This window comes from Eubalaena glacialis, chromosome 18, assembly GCF_028564815.1.
Source record: "Eubalaena glacialis isolate mEubGla1 chromosome 18, mEubGla1.1.hap2.+ XY, whole genome shotgun sequence".
Classification (NCBI taxonomy): Eukaryota; Metazoa; Chordata; class Mammalia; order Artiodactyla; family Balaenidae; genus Eubalaena; species Eubalaena glacialis.
Genome location: NC_083733.1, coordinates 17,728,564 through 17,751,476, shown reverse-complemented (window position 1 = coordinate 17,751,476; position 22,913 = coordinate 17,728,564). Strand labels below are relative to the sequence as shown.

Genomic DNA, 22,913 nt, shown 5'->3' with positions numbered 1-22,913 from the left:
CTCTTTGAAAATAAATTGTTCCACTTCCACAGAGGTGTAGGAGGCACACAAATCAACTTAAATAAAATAACACTATAGTATAATTTCTTTTTGATTACAAAAGTGATACACAATCTGTGAGAAGAACTGAAAAGATACAGAAAATTATAAAGATGAAAACTAAAATCAACTCGAAGCCCTCAACCCTGAGATAGCTATTGTTAGCTTTTTAGTCTATTATTGTCCAACCTTCTCTCTCTCTACATAATTTTAAATGTATTTTTTATTCCTTTAAAAAATTTATAGACATATTTTAAATAAAATAGCGGCATGTAGTGTAAAAGATGAAAATAGTATATTATGCTATTTCTCTTAATACTATGATCTATGTGTACTATTAAGTGAGTATCTTTTATTGTTGCCACTTCCTTTTGTCTCTCCTGGCCTTAGGAATGGTTGACATTAATGACACTTATTTGAGAGGAAAGTACTGGTGTCATGAGACACATTTTAGAGACAGGGAACTGTGACTACCCATAGCCACACCCAACTCCTGCTTGTGTGGCCGGGATCACCGGGGACAGAAACAATTTCCTAACATAATCGATAACTTTGTTGAGAAAAGGGAGTGAAAAAGGTGGCTTCCATAAGCCAGGGTTCTTGACCTTCCTTCTCTATCAGAAATACCAATCAAGGGGCTTCCCTGGCGGTGCAGTAGTTAAGAATCCGCCTGCCAACGCAGGGGACACGGGTTCGAGCCCTGGCCCGGGAAGATCCCACATGCCGCGGAGCAACTAAGCCCGTGAGCCACAACTGCTGAGTCTGCGTGCCACAACTACTGAAGCCTGCGCTCCTAGAGCCCGTGCTCCACAACAAGAGAAGCCACCTCAATAAGAAGCCTGCACACCGCGACGAAGAGTAGCCCCCACTCGCCACAACTAGAGAAATCCCTTGTGCAGCAATGAAGACCCAAGGCAGCCAAAAATAAAATAAATAAATAAAAAGAAATACCCATCACATCTACCACAGTGGCCTCCCCAGCTCCAGGATTTTGATTCTGGGAGCATATAGCTGCAAGTGAACAAAGAGTCAGGGGAAAGTTCTTTATCAGCAGGAGAATTATTTTATTCAATGTGTTTCCTTACATTAGTTGGGACAATAAGGGGAAAGAATGAGAAGAAATAAAAGGCCAGTTACTCAGGCCACTTTTAATGAATCACCCCCCAGTGTCACTACCCATCCCCAGTCAGGAAAAGCTTGAGTTTTTCCATGCCAAGAAAAACAGAGGGCAGGAAGAAACAAATTACGACCTTGTTTGTGTTTTGTGTCTTAACTATTTGATTTATAGGCCCAGATCCAATGATTATGGATGAAAGAAAATATCCCAGTGTCCCAAACCTAACCTGAACTTAACCGGGGGTGGGTCTCACGTCCACTGCTCAAAGTTAATGCGAAGTTAAAATGCTTTAAGAATAAAGGTTCAGGGTTTGGGGCTGCCTGAGCAGGCCAGTGGCAAGGCCAAATTCTTTTCTCATCACCCCAATTAGGATGACTACTATGAAAAAATAAAAAAATAATAAGTATTGGTGAGAATGTGGAGAAATTGGAGCCCTTGTGCACTGTTGGTGGGAATGTAAAATGGTACAGCTGCTATGGAAAACAGTATACAGTTCCTCAAAAAATTAAAAATAGAATTACCATAAGATCTAGCAATTTCACTTCCAGGTACTCAAAAGAATTAAAATCAGGGTCTCAAAGAGACCTACACCTAAATATTATTGTTTTTGGTTGGTCTGTTGTTTGCCCAACCATTATTCCTTGTCCTGGGAGGCAGTGGCTAATACATTTGCCTTTAAATCTATTAAATGCCCCCCAAGTAGCTGCCTCAGACTTGGGAGAGGTCTGAGTTAGGCAAAATGAGGGCAAACCTTTTGAGCTGGCCCTTCAGGGAGCCACCAGACTGGTTGAAGTGAACAACCACAATTCTTTAAGAATGAGGTCACTTCTACTACCTCCAGGACTAAGAACTTGTACTAGGAATGGGGGCTGTTTTTGTCAAAGCTTCTGCCAAACTGAAGAGTAGGGAATGGGACAGGGTAGGTTAAAACACCACAAAGCTCTCTGACTGAGATTCAACTGTTTTTTCCTTGATTAAGCATTCACCTAGTTGTTATAATCTTTTGCTTAGTTTCCAGAATGCCAATAAAGTTGATTTTGAGAGTAAAAAAGAAAAGAAAAATATCATGTAGCCATGAACTCTCTAGAAAGAAAACAGAGTGATGCGTTGGAGCAAGTATCCACTTAGGATGTGGTGGCTCACCGAGGCCTCACCCAGGGGTTGACACTTAACCAGAGATTAGAATGATAAAATCTAAATGTGAAGTTGGGCAGAGAGAATACCCCTAAAGTAAGCTTGTGCTTGGCATGTAGAAATCAAACCATCGCAACTCAGAAGAGATTCTTGGCCATTAAGATTATTTTTCAGATTGATCTAGATGGAAGGTTGATAAATTCCTTTCTGACTCTAAAGTATAGAAAAAATTGTTTGACCTCACTCATAAGAGAAATGCAAGTCAGACCTACAGTGTGATACAGTTTTTAAAATGCCTGATTGTTATACTCCAGAAACTTTGATAACACACTCTGTGCGGCTGTGAGGAAACTGGCACTCATATGCATTGCCAGTGAGAATATAGATTGGTACAATTGCTATGGAGGGCAGTGAGAATATAAATTGGTGCAGTTGCTAACAGTACGGATGCATGTGCTTTTGCTTAGAAGTCCCATTTCTTCTTGTACATGTGCACAGTGATATAAGATCAAAGTTATTAATTACAGCATTATTTGTAATTCCAAAACACTGGAAACCCAAATCTCCATCAGTAGGAGACTAGTTAAATTATGATACATTCATACCAAACTATGAATACTGAACTATGGGAAACTATGCAACTGTAAAAATAAATGAGGTGGGCTTCCCTGGTGGCGCAGTGGTTGAGAATCTGCCTGCCAATGCAGGGGACACGGGTTCGAGCCCTGGTCTGGGAAGATCCCACATGCCGCGGAGCAACTGGGCCCGTGAGCCACAACTGCTGAGCCTGCGCGTCTGGAGCCTGTGCTCCACAACAGGAGAGGCCGCGATAGTGAGAGGCCCGCGCACCGCGATGAAGAGTGGCCCCCGCTCGCCGCAACTAGAGAAAGCCCTCGCACAGAAACGAAGACCCAACACAGCTAAAAATAAATAAATAAATAAATAAATAAATAAAGAGAGTAGCTATTAATTTAAATAAATAAATAAATAAATGAGGCACTTTATTATTATCTAAACATTTCTAAGATGTCATTAAGATAGCAAGATGCAGAACTGTGATGTTTAGCACCTTTTATATATGTGAGTAAAACTAAGTATAAATATTTATATTTACTTGCATTTGCATAGAGAAACTCAGGAAGGATACACAAAAAATTATTAAGTGATTATCTGGGGTGGGTGAGTGGAAGGGAACGGAAAGTATATAGAAAAGGTGGTCAAGAGACTTTTTATTGAGATGTTTAATTTTTTTTTTTTTTTTTAGTTTTGAGCCTTGTGAAGTATTAAGGACTTAAAAAATTAAATTTAAAACTTGTTCCCTCTACTACCCCTTATCTTAATTTATTAATTTATCACGTAATCTATAACTGTTGTTCACTCCTCTCAGACACTCCCCTGAGAAAGTGTCTACTTAAATGAATGTGGATGATGGTTTATAAAAAGTACATTAGTGCATATAAATTATATCTTTAAAAATCTGATTTAGGGACTTCCCTGGTGGTGCAGTGGTTAAGAATCCACCTGCCGATGCAGGGGACACGGGTTCGAGCCCTGGTCAGGGAAGATCCCACATGCCGCGGAGCAACTAAGCCCATGCGCCACAACTACTGAGCCTGCACTCTAGAGCCCCCGAGCCACAACTAATAAGCCCGTGTACCACAACTACTGAAGCCCGCGCACCTAGAGCCCATGCTCCGCAACAAGAGAAGCCACCTCAATGAGAAGCCCGCGCACCGCAACGAAGAGTAGCCCCCGCTCACCGCAGCTAGAGAAAGCCCGCGCGCAGCAACGAAGAGATTAATATAGTCACGGAGGAGCTTTCTGTGCCTTGCTACTCATCCTCTACAGACTAGATAAAGGTCACTGAACAAAGACAACTGAAGCATCCTGAGGGCAAAACCAGCCTAAAGAAAACTTTGTGTTTATGGATAAAACATTACAATTTTTCGAGGTGGCCTTTGGCTCAGTAGACTGTAGTAAAAACAATGGCATCATCCAGTCTCTGAACTAGATCATCTTCATCAAAAAGAACCTCTCACAGGATAAAGAACTTCTAAGTGTTAACGTCTTTTCACATCCATTTTTTTCGTCGGCCCCACGTCTGGGAAGTATTGTAGCCTTTTTACTTTTTTCAGTCCCCTCCTCATGCCCTTCCCCTAACCACTGAATTGGACTTCTAACACTCTAGCTTTGTCTGTTTTTTCCTCAACAGCTTTATTGAGATATAACTCACATACCATGCAAATCACCTATTGAAAGTATACAATTCAGTATCTTTTAGCATAGTTACAGGGTTGTGCAACCATCATTGCAGTCTAATTTTAGAACATTGTCACTGCCCCCCAAAAAGAAACTTCATACCCATTAGTGGTCACTCCCCATTTCTCCCAACCCCCTCGGCCATGTACAACCACTAAATCTACTTTCTGTCTCTACAGATGTGCCTTTTCTCGAAATTTCACATAAATGAAATCATACAGTATGTGGTCTGTTGTGATTGGCTTCTTTCATTTAGCATGATGCTTTCAAGGTACATCCATGTTTTAGCATGCTATTTTTACTGCTGAATTATATTTCATTGTAAGGACACACATACATATATATATTTATGTGCATATATATATAGATATACATAAATTTTGTTTTTGAAACATATGAATATTTACTACGTGTTAAAAACAAATAAACATTAAAAGGAAGAAAAGTGGGTGTACTGAAGCCAGGAACCAAAATCCAGGGTAGAAAGCATCCTTATGGATGGCTGTTTGCACAGCTACAGTTTCTTTTGATTCTAGAAACTGGGCTGGGCTGCGGGGATTGAGCCCCACAGTCATAAAACTCAATAGGATGGTTCTGGGGGAAGCTCCAGAAGAGGCTGCCCAACAGGCCAGAGAGGTTAGGCTGGCCTGGGGGTTGGAACAACACTAGGATGCTTGGAATCAAGTAACTCTCCCTGAGGCCACATCTTGGACAATATGGGCTCTTAACTTTGCAGTTTCCTGAAGCTTCCCTGATACTGGATGGCCAGGCCTGGCTCTGGAAAGGGAAGGAGAGTGTTGGACTGTGATGGCTTTAAGAGTTTGTCTTCCCATTGGCAGGGGATGAAAATAGGTTGCCAGGGGACATAATACCTTGAGAAGGGCGAGAACAGATTTGAGGGCTACCTTATTGTATTCCATTCTTGGAACAGGAAAGGGGAACTTCCCCTCAAAAAGAGTGTGAGAACCCAGGAAATGTGTTTGACGTCTGCAAAAAAATGGGACAGAATCCTCGTTCCTTGCTCTATTCTCAAGGAACATGTACAGTGTCTTTCTTGACAGTTTCCTGTTCCATTTCCACCATTTATACAAAAGCAGTAAAATGAGCTTGCAAGGTAAATAACGACTCCCCTGGAGCAGCATCTCACACACCAGCCTGTTATCTGAGATAAATTTCAGAGCACACAGCTGGACAGCAATGGGGAGAGGATTTTCTAATACATATGTAAAAACAGTGAAAGTAAAATGTTAATGTTGAAATGTTTTATATGGTAGTAAAATGTTAATGTTAAAATGTTTTATATGGTAAATGCCATCTTCCTCTTAGAGAGTAAATTTCCTTGAGAGCTGGGTCTCATTTATAGCACCTAGAAATTGTAACTCCAAACTAGCCAGCATTTACTGAGGACACTGTGGCAGGCACTGTGCTGAGTTTTGTTTAATATATTGACACAGTACTTAGCTGTAGTTACTCAGTAAATATTTATCAAAGAGCTTGAAAAAAAACTATCAAAGACAGTCAAGAAGAGAAAACTGCAGAACAGCATTCCTCATGAATATAAGCCCAAAGATCCTTAAAAAAATTGTAGCAAATTGAACCCAACAATATATAAAAAAGACTAACATTGTAACCAAGTGAGGTTTATCCCAGAAATGCAAAGATGGTTAAGTTTTGGAAAACTATTCAAAGTAATTCACCATATTCACAGAATAAAGGAGAAAAATCAAACGATTATCATCTAATAGATGCAGAAAAAATGTTCGACAGGCTTCAATCTCCTTTTATGATTTAAAGAGAAAAAAAAAAAAAACCACCTCAGGAAACAAGGTAGATAGGGGAATTCTTCCCTCTCTCAGATGAAGAGTATCTACTGAAAAATCTAGACATCATACTTAATTGTGAAAGACTGAACGCTTTCCTCCTAAGATTGGGAACAAGCTAGAGTTGCTCATTTCACCATTTTTATTCAGTGTTCTACTAGAAATGCTAGTGTAAAATAGTCCTTGCCAGTGATATAAGGCAAGAAAAAAAAAAAAGGCATACAGTTTGGAAAGGAACAAGTAAAACAGTCTCTATTAGCAGATGACATGATTGCTACCTAGATATTTCTAAGAAACCTACAAAACAACCACTGTAAGTGAACTGTAAGTGAATTTAGCAAGGTCACAGGATACTAAGTCAATGTACAAAATCAATTATATTTCTCTATTATAGCAGCAAACAATTGGAAAATGAAATGATTCCATTTATAATAGCATAAAAATCATAATATATTTAGAAATAATATTAACAAAAGATGTAGAATACCTCTATTCTGCAAACCAGAAATTGAAAAAAGATTCAAATAAATGGAGTGGTATACCATGTTTGTGGATTGTGAGCCTCAAGGTTGTTAAGGTGTTCATTCTTTATAAATTCATCTATAAGCTCTTGTACAGAAATTAACAGGCTGATCTTAAAAAGTAACCTTATTATTTTGGGGATACTTTTAGATTTACAGACAAGTTGCAAAATAGTACAGAGTTCTTATATACCCCTCACCCCACTTCCCATAAAGTTAACATCGTAAATATACTATAGTGCATTTGTCAAAACTAAGAAATCAACACTGGTACATTACTGTTACTTTAATCTGAATTTCACTGTTTTTTCCCCTGATGTCTTTTTTTTTTTCGTTCTAGGATCCAATCCAGGTTGCCACTTTGCATTGAGTTGTTGTGTCTCTTAGTCAAATTGGGTCTGTGACAATTTCTTGTTTCCTTGTTTTTGTTTTTTTGTTTTTTTAAAAACTTTGGGTTTATTTATTTATTTATTTATTTTATTTATGGCTGTGTTGGGTCTTCGTTTCTGTGCGAGGGCTTTCTCTAGTTGCGGCAAGTGGGGGCCACTCTTCATCGCGGTGCGCGGGCCTCTCATTATCGCAGCCTCTCTTGTTGCGGAGCACAGGCTCCAGACGCGCAGGCTCAGTAGTTGTGGCTCACGGGCCCAGTTGCTCCGCGGCATGTGGGATCCTCCCAGACCAGGGCTCGAACCCGTGTCCCCTGCATTGGCAGGCAGATTCTCAACCACTGCGCCACCAGGGAAGCCCAATTGTTTTTGTTTTTTGAATGAGCTTGACAGTTTTGATTGATACAGGTCAGGTATTTTGTAGAATGTTCCTCAATTTGGGTTTGCCTAATGTTTTTCTCATGTTTAGACTGGGATTATGGGTTTGGGGGAAGAATGCCACAGTGGGGAAGTGCCCTTCTGGCACAGACCAGGGAGTACATGCTATCAACATGATTTATCACTGGTGATGTTAACCTTGATCACTTGGTTCCACAAGCAGATTTTAAAATTTATTTGGAAATATAAAGGATCTAGGGTAGCAGAAACAATTTTGAAACCTATGAGCAAAGCTGAAGGACTTACATTACTGACTTCAAGGCTTAGTATAAAGCAATCGTAACCAAGACAGTGTGGAATTGGCATTAAGCATAGACAAATAAATCACTGGAACAGAATAGAAAGTTCAGAAAAAGACCCACACTTTCATGGTCAATCAATTTTCAACAGAAACATGAAAACAATTCAATGGGGAACTGTTTTCATCAAATGGTGTTGGAACAACTGGGTATCCACTTGGAAAAAAAGAGACCAAGAAAGCTGGCTAAGGTGACCAAGTTTGTGAGTAGCCGGGACAGGGATTCCAAGCTAGACTTTCTGGCTATCATGTGTTATAAATTATGAATATGAATTTATAATACATTTAGGCCACAGTATTTTCCTGAATCAAATTCAATTTGAAGCCATACTTTTCAAAAATGTCAATGTCGTGAAAGAAAAATAGAGGCTGAAGAAATGCACCTGATTAAAGGAAACTAAGGAGACATAAATAAATGCAATACATTATCCTGAGTTGGATCTTGGCTCACACAGACACACCAAAATTCCACAAAGGACATTATTAAAATAATTGGAAAATAATATGGACAGCATGTTAGATAATAGTTTTATATGAATGTTAAATTCCCTGAACTTGAAAATCATATGAAGGCTATGTAAGAGTATGTTCTTGTTCATAGAAGATACTGAATTCTTTGGAGGTAAAGGGTCATGATGTGTGTACCTTACTCTGAAATGGATTGGTTTAACATTACTAATGACCACAATAAAAATAAACATATATGGAAGAAATCAAATATGGAAAAATAACAATCGGTGAATCTAAGTTAAAATGGGAATTCATTGTATTATTCTTTCAACTTATTTGTTTGAAATTTTAAAAAAGAAATTTATTTGTTTTAATATTTTTTTATTTATTTGGCTGTGCCGGGTCTTAGTTGTGGCGTGCAGGCGGGATCTTTTAGTTGTGGCATGCGGGATCCTTAGTTGCTGCATGTGAACTCTTAGTTGCGGCATGCGGGATCTAGTTCCCTGACCAGGGATCGAACCCAGGCCCTCTGCATTGGGAGTGCGGAGTCTTAATCACTGGACCACTGGGGAAGTCCCTAAAAAAGAAATTTAAATATTTATTTTATTTTATTATTTTTAAATAAATTTATTTATTTATTTACTTATTTTTTTGGCTGCGTTGGGTCTTTGTTGCTGCGTGCAGGCTTTCTCTAGTTGCAGTGAGCGGGGGCTACTCTTCGTTGCGGTGCACGGGCTTCTCATTGCAGTGGCTTCTCTTGTGGCGGAGCACGGGCTGTAGGTGTGTAGACCTCAGTAGTTGTGGCTCGCGGGCTCTAGAGCGCAGGCTCGGTAGTTGTGGCGCACGGGCTTAGTTGCTCCGCGGCATGTGGGATCTTCCCTGACCAGGGCTTGAACCCGTGTCCCCTGCATTGGCAAGCGGATTCTTAACCACTGCGCCACCAGGGAAGTCCCTAAATGTTCATTGTAAAAAACCACTTTCATCTGATTCTAATTCCAGTTGCCATGATGGTGGCAAATTTAGTCTCAGTCACTTATGAGCATTCCTCTCCTCCTCCTTAGGGGTTTTACGTAATAGTGCAAAACATTCAGGAAGGGCCCTCTGGTCTTCAGTCCACATTGGTCGCTTCCTGAAAGATCTGCTGCAGAGCTGACAGCCTCCACAGTGGAGCTCGAGTCTGTCTGCTAGCTGGAGCCCTGGCACTGAGGGTCCAATCTTTCTGCATGTATCATGTAGCCCTTCCCCTCCAAAATCCTGTCACTGGCCTAGGTCCCTTTGAGGAAGCTTGTGGGGTTCCTGCTGTTGGAGGAATCCCAAACCACTTTCCTCTTCCCAGTCTCAGAAAGCCCGATTTTGCTTTCGTGGTACTCCAGATATATTTGTCCAACCCCTCCCTTTGCTGAGAGTTTCCTCCATGCTATCCTCTTAGCTGTTGGACTCAGTTTCCTAGAGGTGGAAGTAGAAAAGGGAATGCTGTGTGATTTTACTAATTCACTGTGTGAGAGAAAAGACATCAAATATGCTTCAAAACAGACTCACAGGGAATTCCTGGCAGTCCAGTGGTTAGGACTCTGCACTTTCACTGCCTAGGGCCCAGGTTCAATACCTGGTGGCCAAAAAAAAGGCTTTAAAAAAACAAAACAAAACACACTCACAGGTGATAGAGAACAAACTAGTGGTAACCCGTGGGTGGGTAGGGTAGGGGCAATATGGGGGGGGAGTGGGAGGTACTAATTATTGGGTGTAAGGTAGGCTACAAGCATGTATTGTATACCACAGGGTATATAGCCAATATTTTGTAATAACTGTAAATGGAGTGTAACCTTTAAAAATTGTATAAAAAATGCTTCCAAAAAAAGTTCAGTGTTTCCCAACGTTATCCATATCCACTTGCATCAGAGTCATTCAAAATACTTGCTAAAAATGTTAAATTCTGATTCTATATCCAGACCCACTGAACCTGAATCTCTGGAAATGGGGCTAGGAATCTGCTTTTTAAATTTTTTGGTGTCTTAAAACAATGCTTTATTATTTCTCATGATTCTTTGGGTTGATGGGGCCATTCTGCTGATATAGCCTGAACACACTCATGTGTTGGCATTCAGCTAACAAGTTGATTAAGGGGTGGGCTCAGCAGAGACAGCTTAAATGGCTGATTTTTGTCCACTGAAAAAAAATGCGCAAGGTGAGAGTTGTGAGTTGTTTTATTTGGGGCAAAATGAGGACTATAGCCTGGGAGACAGCATTTCAGATAGCTCTGAGAAACTGCTTCAAAGAGGTAGTGGGGAAGGTCAGTATATATGTGATTTTGGTGAAGGGGGAGTACATGCAATCAAGCACATATTTTTTGCAGAAGTTTTCTGCTAGTCTCGTGAAGATTACTGTTAGTCATGAGGAGCAGACGTCACCATGAAGGATTTTAGTGCTTTTCTAGATTCGAGGAGATGCAAGAATTGGGCTCATAAAATTGTCTCCTGAAAATATCTATCTGAAGACCTGTTCTGCCAGTTTTTCCCAGAGCACAGAGTGCCTCATTCCTGATCTCCAGCCTAACTCCTTTCAATGGCTGTTGAAGGTCAGCAGCTGCTGACTTTCATAATTTGATCCTTGTAGAGGTAGATGGCAAATGCCAATTTGTAGGTGACATCTTTAATCCCAGGCTTCTTCACAGCATCATGAAGTGTTCTAAGATGGTTAAGGTGGAAACTTCAAGGCCTCTTGAAGTCTAGACGTAACTTGCACAGTATCACTTCTGCCACAGTCTGTTGGCGAAAGTAAGTAACAAAGCAAGCCAACATTCAAGGTGAGGAAGACACTCCACGTCTGGGCAGGAGGGAATCTGCATTTTCTTCTCTTTTTTTGGCCGTGCCGCATGGCTTGCGGGATCTTCACGTTCAGGGATTGAACCTGGGCCCCGGAGTGAAAGCGCCAGGTCCTAACCACTGGACCGACAGGGAATTCCCAGGAATCTGCATTTTTTAATATAGCCTTCTCAGTTGACTCACACACACCGGGGTTAAGTGTGAATTGTTCATTTCACATATATGTGTACAGAGCTGTGTCCCTTTGCATTTGCTACAAATCTCTATTGCTAGCACTTAAATTTATATATATGTAAATGTTTTGTTTCTTTCAGAAATTTCTGAAATAGTAATGTGCTTAGGTACTATATGGAGATAGAATCACCGGAGCTCAGAATGGTAGCAGTTTGTGAAAAAGAAGGAATTTCAGGACCTTGAAAGGTGAGTAGGCATTGGAAGGAAGGGGGGTATCTTAAGTGGGTGGACCTGGCATGATCACAGATGTGGGCTTATACCAGTAGGTTTAGGGGTCAGTGGCTGGTGCACAAGACTAAAGGGAATGGTGGAAATGGTTGGGGATGGATTATGGGTATGCGAGAGTGACACGGTGAAAATGACATCTCACCATGACCAGTTTGTCAGTTGCAATGGCAGTTAAAAATGAGTAGCTAACAACACTGCATAGAAACCAAACTCATAATTCGAAAATGCCGGAACCTCTAGCCAGCGACAGTTGAGGCGAATACTATTTTAGAACACATAGAAACGAAAACAGTGTACATTGTCCTGATAACTGAAGAATTCGCTTAAAAATCAGATCCCCCCCTTCCCACTCCGCCCTGAGCCTTATTAAGATAAAACTTACATACAACAATATCAGATTCTTAGTAGTGGCACAAACTTGGGATACTACATATCGTACCCCCCATCACCGTCTCTAGGCCTCGGTCCACCGCCTGTTATTTATGTATTGATTACTATGTGCCAAGCGCTCTGCATGTATGTGTATACACTCTCTCTCACTTAATCGTCCAGATTTCTCTACAAGGTAGAGTGTATCATGCCCATTTTACTGGTGAGGAGGAAACTGAGCCTTACTATGGATTTGCCATATCACAGCCTGGAGGCTGCAAAAATGTAAATCTGGGGCTGGAACAGAGGCTGCGCCGGAAGTGGGGGGGGGAAACGAGTTCCGCGTGATTCAGGAGGGATCCACGGCAAAGGGAAGGGAAACGTGAAAATGATGATTCGGCCCCATCTTCCAGAATTCTGCAGGCCCTTACGACGAGTTTAGAAACTTCTCTTTCAGACGACGTGTCTCTCTTAAGCGCCTTTCCAAAATCACGGTATCTGATTGGTGAGATTAGAGGGGATGGATGGTCCTGATTGGTAAGTTGGATCTCGAACCAGGCCTACGCCCCTAGGATCGGGCAAGGAGTGGGTGGGATTTGAAATTGAATCCCCCGTTTCATTGGTGAAAAGAAAACGAACCAGGAACTATTAGGAAGCGTAATTGGTTGTTGCCAGGAGCCTCCGCTGCCCTTATGGGCCCGGGTTACGGAAGCCGGGGAGGACTAAGCGCGAGGTCTACCTGCAGGAAGTTGGCAGCGGAAACCGGGATAGCGGTGGAGAAGAGGTACCTCAGCCCCATGGCGACTGTGGAAGCAAGTGGCAGCGATGGGAAAGGGCGAGGAGTCGAGACCTCCGTCACGTATTACCGATTGGAGGAGGTGGCGAAACGCAACTGCCCGAAGGAGATTTGGCTGGTGATCCACGGGCGAGTCTACGATGTCACCGGCTTCCTTAACGAGGTGGGGCCCGGGAGGTGGGCGGCCCCTGGGAGCTGCAGCGGCGAGGGTGGTCGGGCCCGGAAACGCTGCTAGGGTGTGTGTGGGAGGGAAGTGAGGCCTGGCTGAGGGCGAAGAGGCGTACGGAAGGGAGCACGACACTCCGAGACGGAGGCCGGGGGGGCCTTAGGTGTGCATGCATTTCCAGCCGTCACTAAACTCTCGTGCCTTCAGTAATACCATGCCTCCGTCACATATTGAGCACTTACTGTGTGCTTGGCTAAACTCTGAGTTACCGTTATGCCCACTTTACGGAAAGGGAAGCTGAGCCTCAGGGCCTCTCACCTAACAACCTAGAGCCATTCGAACCCAGGTCTGAAAGCTCCAAACCTCTGCTCTTTCCACTATGCCTTCTGAAGTAATATCATTTTTGCTTTTCATTTTCTTGAAAAGAAGCTGAGATGCCTCCTCCTTTCCCCCCATTATGCTGCCTTTCTTTTTTCTATTTTGAGTTGACCTTGAGTCCAGAGGTTATGAGTTGAGTTTTTTTTTTTTTTTTTGGCCATTGACTCAGGTTCTGTCATCCTCTTTTGTAAATCAAGCCTGTTGTATTAGGGTTTTCTTTTCTTTTTTTTTTTTTTTAGGTTTTACAAGTTCTCAAGACCCTGGTACAACTGAGTGATTTTTTTTGTTTTGTTTTGTTTTCAAGGAAACAGACTTTCAATTTGTTTAACTCTATTGAGGTGTAATTTACATACAATAAATTGTGCCCATTTAAAATGTACAGTTTGATGAGTTTTGACAAATGTATTCACCCATGTAATCACAACTCCAATTAAGAAAGAGCATTTCCATCATCCTAAAAAGTTCCCTCTTGCTTTTTTGCAGTCATTCCCCTCACTCCCAATCCCTGAGGGTTTAGGATATTTTAAATGCTTATTTATTTATTTGTGGTGTGTATTATTTTATTTTGAGTAATAGATTAATAATCTTATGGTTAATTTCTTGTAAGTTTTTGCATAATATAACCCTACTATAACTGAGAAAAAGTTTTATTTCTCTTCGTTCTCTTTCTGAAGCAAATGTGCTAGTAAAATTTGTTTTCTACTAATTTGGGGCCTACGGGATAAAGCTCTACATCCTGATTCATTAATGTATAAAAACTTTTAAAACGTAAAGTTTCCCGAAAAGGACATTGTTTTATTTTATTATTTTTTAAATAAAATTTATTTATTTTTGGCTGCGTTGGGTCTTCGTTGGTGTTCGCGGGCTTTCTGTAGTTGAGGAGAGCGGGGGCTACTCTTCCTTGCGGTGCATGGGCTTCTCATTGTGGTGGCTTCTCTTGTTGCAGAGCACAGGCTCTAGGCGCGTGGACTTCAGTAGATGTGGCTCGCGGGCTCTAGAGAACAGGTTCAGTAGTTGTGGCGCATGGGCTTAGTTGCTCCACAGCATGTGGGATCTTCCCGGACCAGGGCTCAAACCTGTGTCCCCTGCATTGGCAGGCGGATTCTTAACCACTGCGCCACCAGGGAAGTCCCTTTTTTTTTTTGGTCCCCCCCTTTTTTTTTTTAAGGACATCGTTTTAAATAAATCTTTCTAGTGGCCAGTAAGTTAACATTTTAGAATTTAGTAACTTCTTGTATTTGTAGAGTGTATGGCATTTATGCTTTTAATAGTGCTTTCCCGTTATTTCAGCCTCAAAATAACTAGTTGAGAGTGAGTTGGATAGTAGTGAGCCTTATTTTAACAGGGATATAAGAAACAGGTTCAGAGAGATTTTGGTCAGACAGTTGATTAGTGGCAGGGTGTGCTTTAGATAAATACCTTGGTTTCTCTTGTCTACATAGTATTACTTTGGAATTCTAGACTTAGCTGTGTCCTTTGAGGTATGCCTCATAATAAGTTTCAAGTGTGGCTTGTAGCATGCATGGTAAAGCATAGTTCATAATGGGCCAGTAATGTTTTTCATTTGTGGTTTCATTTCCCCCCCAGTTTCTTCTTGATTGATTCAGAATAGATAAAGAACTTGGAAGGAACACTCAGTGCGTGTAGTGGACATTAGTTTAATCTTGAATAGTGGTTGCCAGCCTGGTTTACCACATGCTGATGGAGCCAGAGACATCACAGGTGTGCCAGGGGCGGCCCTTCAAGCTTGAGTTGCCAATCTTTACCTGCAGTTAGCCATTCTAACTTACCTGTTCCAGCGTCTCTGTCCCTGTGTTCTTCTTCACTCCAAGTCTAGTCATTCATTCACTTACTTATTCAAATATTTATCAAGTGTCTACTAAGTGCCAGATACTGTTCTAGGTGCTGAGGATGCAGCAGCGGATAGTTAAACATTTATGCCCTCGTGGAGATTACCATCTATGGGAAGCAGAAAATAAGCAGAGTAAATAACTAAAATATATGCTATGTTAAGTGCTAAGGAGAAAAATAAAGCAGAGAAGAGGTAAGTGCTAAGAAGAAAAATACAGCAGAGGAGAGGGCTGTGGACATGTATGGGGTGAGGGCGTGAAGATGAGGGGTTGAAATTTTAGGTATGATGGCCAGAAATAGCTTGATTAAGAAGATGACTAGAATAAAGGCCTTCTGTTAAGGGAGCTGGCCATGTGGATATCTGCAGGAAGAGCTTTCCTGGCAGAGGGAGCAAGTTCAAAGGCCTTGAGGTACAAGTATATCTAGTGTGTTTGACGAACAGTGAGGGAGGTTATGGTGGCTGGAGAGTATTAGATGAGGTCAGCATGATCAAGGAGGGGACAGGTCAAGTACAGCTTTTGTGAACCTCTGTTTAGAAAGAAAATCACATAAAAATGGTTACAATATCTTACGACGACATTGACTAGAACATATCAAAGTGCATCTCTCTTAGCAAGGGTAAGTATGATTTTGTGAACCTTTGTTTCACAAAGCATGTTTTTGTGAACCTTTGTTTCAGTTAATATTCTTGTTTTCTTACTGTATCACAAGTGAGAAAAGTTTGGAAGCCATTGTTTTATGTATAATTAACCATTTCTGAAAAGAGTAACTTAACACAGTGCTGTTTTAAAGCTTTCTATGTAATTTTTAGTGACTGTTGGCATAAGTGGGAATACTAGGTTGGAGGGAAAAACAATACAGAAGGGAAGAAAGTAAAACTCTTTAAACCCCAAGAATTTGTTTGAATCCTTCTACATCTTCCGTGCATATACCAATGTATACAGATATGTATAAGTAGAAATAGAATCATAGTATTCCTTAATTGAATTATAGTGTCTATTAATTGATTTGGTTTAATAGTAATAGTATTTCTTGGGTGCTTATTATTCTGATGGCTTACATGTAATTTCTTTTTTAACCCTCCTAACAACCCATTTTAGAGATTAGAAAACTGAGGAGCAGAGAAATAACTTTCACAAAGTCGTAATGTTAAGTGGTACAGGTGGAGTTTGAACTCAGGCAGTCTGACCAGATAACCTATGCCCATTACATTAGGATTTGCCTCAGTTTTTTTTCATGGCTATAGAGTATGGAATTAGGTCTGTTTTACAACCACGTTCTTCCACATCTTAGATATAATTTGGAAGGATTGGGAATGTGATAGAGGGAAGTTAGAACTAGTACCTTTTTTCTGGAACCCAGGTAATTTTTTCATTTTTTGAATAGGTCACACGGGTACGTTGTGAAAAGCCTTCCTCCCACCTGCCCAGTTCGACCTCCTCCTAAAGTTAACTACTGTTGTTTGTGAATCCTTCCAGAGTTTTGTTTTGCACATGCAAGCAAAAGTGAATGTAGTTCCTCCCACTCTTTTTTTTTTCACCCATAAGGTAACAGCATACAATACTCGCTGAAATATGCCTTGCTTTTTTCATGTAACTGTATATCTCAGGAGTCTTTCCATATCCATACCTGGAATACTCCTTTATTCTTCATAGAATTTGTTGGACTGATTATAATTTATTCAAGCAGTCTCATATTTATAAACATTTGGGTTGTTAGTAATATTTTGCTATCTAGGTTTTTTTCCCCCGCCTAAGTCAACTCTATTGAGATCTAATGTACATACAATAAAATGTACAGATTTTATATGTGGAGTTCAGTGAGCTTTGAAAAATGTCTCATCTGTGTAATCACCATCACAATCACTGTATAGAACATTTCTACCATCTATGTTCCCATACAACCACTGATTTGATTTCTAACACTGCAGAACCGTATGTATTATTTGTCTAACGTCTTTCGCTTAACATATCTGTGAGATTCATCTATATTTTTTCTGTGTATCAGCAATTTATTCCTATTTAGTGCTTCTTATTTCATTGTAACCATACTAAAATTTAGCTGTTTGCCTGTTGATTGACACTTGGGTTGTTTCCAATTTTTGGCTATTACGAATAAAGCTGCTATGTACTTTCATGTACAAATCTGTGTGTGGACATATGTTTTCATTCCTCTTGGGTAAATAGCTAGGAGTGAGATTGCTGGGTCATATTTTTTTGTTTTTGTTTTTAAGCAACTGCCAGACCTTTTCCCAGTCGCACCAGCAATGCATTAGTTTTCCAGTTTCTGCACATCCTCATTGACATGTTTTGTCAGTGATTTACTTTTAGCCATTCTAATGGGTGTGTGCTGGTATATAATAATGGTTTTAACTTGCATTTGCCTGATGACTAATGATGTTGAGTATCTTCATGGGCTAATTGGCCATTTGCATGTCTTGTAAAGTGTCTGTTCAGTCTTGCTCATTTTTAATTGGTTTGTTTTCTTATTATTGACTGGAAAGCAGTCTTTATATATTTTGGATGCAAGTCCTTTCAGAAATATGTATTGCGAATATTTTCTCACAGTCTGTATTTTGCCTTTTCATTTTCTTAAGTGTCTTTTGAAGAGAATTTTGGTGATATATATATATATACGCACACGCATATATATATATATATATATATATATATACACATACATACATATATATACACACACATTTGGTGATATATATATAACACATTGTAATGGCTGGGTGTGGGCTTTGGGGTTCAAGAGTCTTGTTCAGTTTCCTACTTTACCGTAACCTTGGGCAGTTGTGCTCTGTAAAGGCCTTTTCCCATCTCTTCAAGGGAGATAATAGTACCTACTCCACAGGGTTGTTGTTGAGACAATTGATTTAGGTAATTCATATAAAGACTTATCATGGTACCTGGCATAAAGAGCTCAGTAAGTGTTAGTGGTTATTTTTATTAATAATAAAAAATTGTTTCCTGTAGCATCTTTTGAGTGCTTACTAACTAACACATGCTCTGAAGATTTAAAGGTGAATTAGATGCTTTGGACTTGCTGGGAAGATGAGATCTGTGTACAAGCAATTGTCGTGCAAGGTAGAGTGGTCTTGCCTTTGGAAAGATGGAGAATGCAGGCTCTGTTTGGTGCCACACTAGGGTACCCCTTGAAAGCTTCAGTGTCTGACTAATAACAATTCTTACTGGTTTTCTCCAAGGCTGGTCAAAAGAAAGTGCAATTTGATTGTTATCTAGCTTGTGGAATTACCAAGTCTGTAGCAAGTATGCTTTCTTTCCTTGAACGGTCTCAAGTGGTTGGTCCTAGGGAAGACTAGAAATAAGATGAGGCAAAATTTAACCTCCAGCACTGTCCAGGTGAGCTGCCCTGATCACAAATCGACCTTGGTTTATTCATGCCAGAGAGGGAGAGAGGGCAGGTGGGAGGGAAGGAGGGCAGAGTGAGTGCCCCCTAGATCTCACTATGTTCCAGGTTCTGTGCTATGTTCAGGAATACAGCCATGAATAAGACAACCATGGTCCCTGTTCTTAGGGAGCTTATAGTCTAGTGGAGGAAGAAAGACATTAAATAAATAATTGCAATTGTGATAGTACCGTGAAGATGCCTAAGGAATTGTGAGAATCTGTAGCAGTGGTACCTAATATAGTGGGGATAAGGGTATGTAATCTGGTGGGAATAAGTTATGTTTGGATCTGCAGACCTGAAATTCAGACCGTGAGCAATTGTGACTGCCAAGGTTATACCATTTCTGGCAGCCATCAAGTTAACCTCTCCTAGGTGACACCCCTGCCTTACTAGGTTCTTTCTAATCCAAATGCAAATACCTATGGACCTGCACCATTTCCTGCTGTTCACCACCCAGGTCTATTATCTTTCTCTGTGTTGTCAGACCGTTTTTTAGGAAGTAGTTTTTGTCCTCTCCAGAACTTTAACATCCATATCTTATTTTGATGAGGTATTCTGCTAATCTGTTTGGGTAGCCTGGCCTAATTTTGCAGCTTCCATAATCGTAATGTTTCTAGATTTCATTTTCCAAGTCAGGTGATCTTTAGCATATCCCTTTTGTTACATTTTTATTACATCAGCATGGAATTTCCATTCACAGAGAATTTGTGTAATTTTTTCCCAGCAAGATTTTTATTGTGTAACTGTTTGTCATTCTTCACATTCTCCTCTTTTCTGCCCATCTGTCCCCTATCCTTTCCATAGAATTAGTAATCTGGAAGTATTATTTTCTGTTAGCAATTTGTCCTCTTTCTTTTCTATATTAAAACATCAAGTTTCTGTCCTCCTTTCAGTAATACTTAGTAAATGAACTTAAGGAAAAGCCAAGAGGCTTCCCCTGCTCCCTACCATATATTCCGTGGACAATTGACAGACTAAAACCCGTCCCAAGGGGACATTACAAAGTTTCCTTTGTATCTATAAAGTATTTCACTTGATTATTGCTGGACTGAGATAGAAATGAATCGATCACAGGCATTGTTTCATCAATTGAAAGTTTATGATCTTGGTTGCCATATAGTTTATTTGAAATATTTATAGTGTTATATAATTGCTTATGCATTAAAAGCTGAGACAAGATCCATTAGTCTTAAAACACAAAGGCTATCCAGTTCAGAAGAATCGTTTTTGCAAATTCATATGAGATTTAAAAGCAAAGCAGATCCTAGAAAAAATGGGAAATGTGTACTGCCTTATATTAGGTTTACTTAATAAAAACAGGGAGAAACTTATGATTGTCCAATAGATTTGAGTAGCACTGGTAACCAACCAATCTAGGTGACTGAGGATAACCTCCAAACTCCTTGGTCTTATTTGTTTTGTTTTGCTGTGATTCAGACAAAAGTAAACTTTTGGGCTTACGTTAATTATAGGTATGTAAACCTAGCTTTTTTTGTGTGTGTGGTAAAATATATATAACATAAAAATTTGCTATTTTAACCATGTTTAACTGTACTATTAGGTGGCATTAATCGCATTCACAGTTTGTGCAACCAACATCACTATCTATTTCTAAAACTTTTTCATTACCCCAAACAGAAACTCCGTAACCATTAGGCAATAACTACCCTCTCATCACTCTTCCCAAGCCCCTGATACAACCTCTAATTTACTTTGTGTCTCTGTGAATTTGCCTATTCTAGCTACCTGATATAAGTAGAATCATACAATATTTGTCCTTTTGTATCTGGCTTCTTTTACTTAGCATGGTTAGGTTTTTAAATTTTTATTTTTATTATGGTAAAACATACATAACATAAAATTTACTATTTTAACCATTTTTAAGCGTACAGTTCAATGGCATTAAGTACATTCACACTGTTGTGTGTCTATCACCATCAACTGTTTCTAGAAATTTTTCATCATCCCAAATTGAAACTGTACCCATTAAACAATAACTTCCCATTGCCACCTCCTCCCAGCCACTGGTAATCACTGTTCTACCTTATGTCTCTGTGAATTTTACTGTTCTAAGTACCACATGTAGATGGAATCATACAGTATTTGTCGTTTTTGTATCTGACTTATTTCACTTAGAATAATGTCTTCAGGGTTCATCCATGTTGTAGCATGTATCAGAATTTCACTCCTTTTTAAGGCTGAATAGTATTCCATGATATGTGTATACCACGTTTTGTTTGTCTGTTCTTCCATTCTTCAGTGGACACCTGGGTTGTCTCCACCTGTTGGCTATTGTGAACAATGCTACAGTGAACATTGGCATACAAGTGTCTGTTTGAGTCTTTGTTTTCAGTTCATTTGGATATATACCTAGCAGTGGAATTGCTGGGTCGTATGGTAATTATATTATAATTAGATATTTGAAGACACTCCAAACTGTTTTCCACAGCAGCTGTACCATTTTACATTCCCACCAGCAATGGATGAGGGTTCTAACTTCTCCATGCAACACTTGTAATTTTTCTTTTTTTCAGGCATAGCCATCCTAGCATGTGTAAAGTGGTATCTTTTTGTGGTTCAATTTGCATTTCCCTAATGACTAATGATGTTAAGCATCCTTTCATGTGCTTATTCGTTCTGTGTATCTTCTTAGGAGAAATGACTATTCAAGTTTTTTGCCCATTTTTAAATTGGATTGTTTGTCTTCTTGTTGTTAAGTTAGATTTCTTTATATATTATGGATATTAATCCTTGATTAGATATGTGACTTGCAAATATTTTCTCCCATTCAGTAGGTTGTCTTTTCACTTTCTTGATAATGTCCTCTGACATTTTGATGGAGTAAGTCCTTCCGTATCAGCAGTTAACTTTAAATGTAAATGGATTAAACTCTCCAGTCAAAAGACAGAGATTGGCAGAATGGATAAAAATACATGGTCTAACTATATGCCATCTGTAGGAGACTCACTTTAGATTCAGAGACACTAATAGGTTGAAATTGAAAGAATGGAATCATATTCCATGCAAATAATAACAAAATGAGTGTAGAGGTGGCTATACTAATATTAGATGAAAGAGATATTAAATCAAAAAAAAACTTTTAATGGGCAGAGAGTTGTTTTATTTTGGCCATGCCCTGTGGTTTGTGGGATCTTAGTTCCCTGGCCAGGGATTGAACCCATACCCCCTGCATTGGGAGCACAGAGGCTTTTTTAAAATTAATTAATTAATTAATTTTTTTGGCTGTGTTGGGTCTCCGTTGCTGTGCGTGGGCTTTCTCTAGTTGTGGCAAGCAGGGGCTACTCTTCATTGTGGTGCGTGGGCTTTTTATTGCAGTGGCTTCTCGTTGCAGAACATGGGCTCTAGGCATGTGGGCTTTAGTAGTTGCAGCATGCAGGCTCAGTAGTTGTGGTGCACGGGCCTAGTTGCTCTGCGGCACATGGGGTCTTGCCAGACCAGGGATTGAACCTGTGTCCCCCGCACTGGCAGGTGGATTCTTAATCACTGCGCCACCGGGGAAGTCCTGGGAGCAAGGAGTCTTAGTCACTGGACTGCCAGGAAGTCCCCATAGAGTTTTAGTTTTACAAGACAAAAAGTTCTGAAATAGATGGTGCTGGTGGTTGCACTGTTTTACATTCCCAGGGTTATAATTTCTTACATCCAAATCAACACTTGTTATTTTCTGTTTTTTTGATGATAGACATCCTAATGGGTGGGAGGTGGTATTTCATTGTGGTTTTGATTTGCATTTCCCCAGTGACTACTAATGTTGAGCATCTCTTCATATGCTTGTTGGTCATTTGTGTGTCATCTTCAGAGAAATGTCTATTCAACTCTTCTGCCCATTGTATAATCAGGTTATTTGATTTGTTGTTGAATTTTAGGAATTCTTTATATACTCTGGATATTAACCCCTTATGATTTACATATCTTTTGTTCTGTTGGTTGTCTTTTCACTCTGATTGTGTCCTTTGATGTATAAAACTTTTTAAGTTTGAGGTAATCCCATTTGTCAACTTTTGCTTTTGTGGCCTTTGCTTTTGATGTCATGTCCAAGAAAGTATCACTAAGTCCAATGTCATAAAAGCTTTTCCCCTAATTTTATAGTTTTGGGTCCTACGTTTAGATCTTTAATCCATTAAGAGTTCATTTTTGTATATGATATAAGGTAAGAGTCCATCTTCATTCTT

At 39.9% G+C, this 22,913-nt stretch overlaps 2 protein-coding genes across 3 annotated transcripts in view; both read left to right on the top strand.

Moving 5' to 3' along the window:
* The window catches only part of NIP7 (nucleolar pre-rRNA processing protein NIP7), a 67,557-nt gene extending 55,896 nt beyond the window's left edge, over window positions 1–11,661 (top strand). Inside the window, exon 5 of the mRNA XM_061173557.1 lies at window positions 11,599–11,661. Coding sequence (XP_061029540.1) covers window positions 11,599–11,613 — 15 coding nt within the window. The 3' untranslated portion in view covers window positions 11,614–11,661. The remainder of the gene's footprint in view (window positions 1–11,598) is intronic.
* A 1,144-nt stretch (window positions 11,662–12,805) lies between these two features.
* Window positions 12,806–22,913, top strand: part of LOC133078334 (cytochrome b5 type B) — a 33,377-nt gene continuing 23,269 nt past the window's right edge. For both annotated transcript variants that reach the window (XM_061173346.1, XM_061173347.1), the window contains exon 1: window positions 12,806–13,074. In XM_061173346.1, coding sequence (XP_061029329.1) covers window positions 12,808–13,074 — 267 coding nt within the window. In that variant the 5' untranslated portion in view covers window positions 12,806–12,807. The remainder of the gene's footprint in view (window positions 13,075–22,913) is intronic.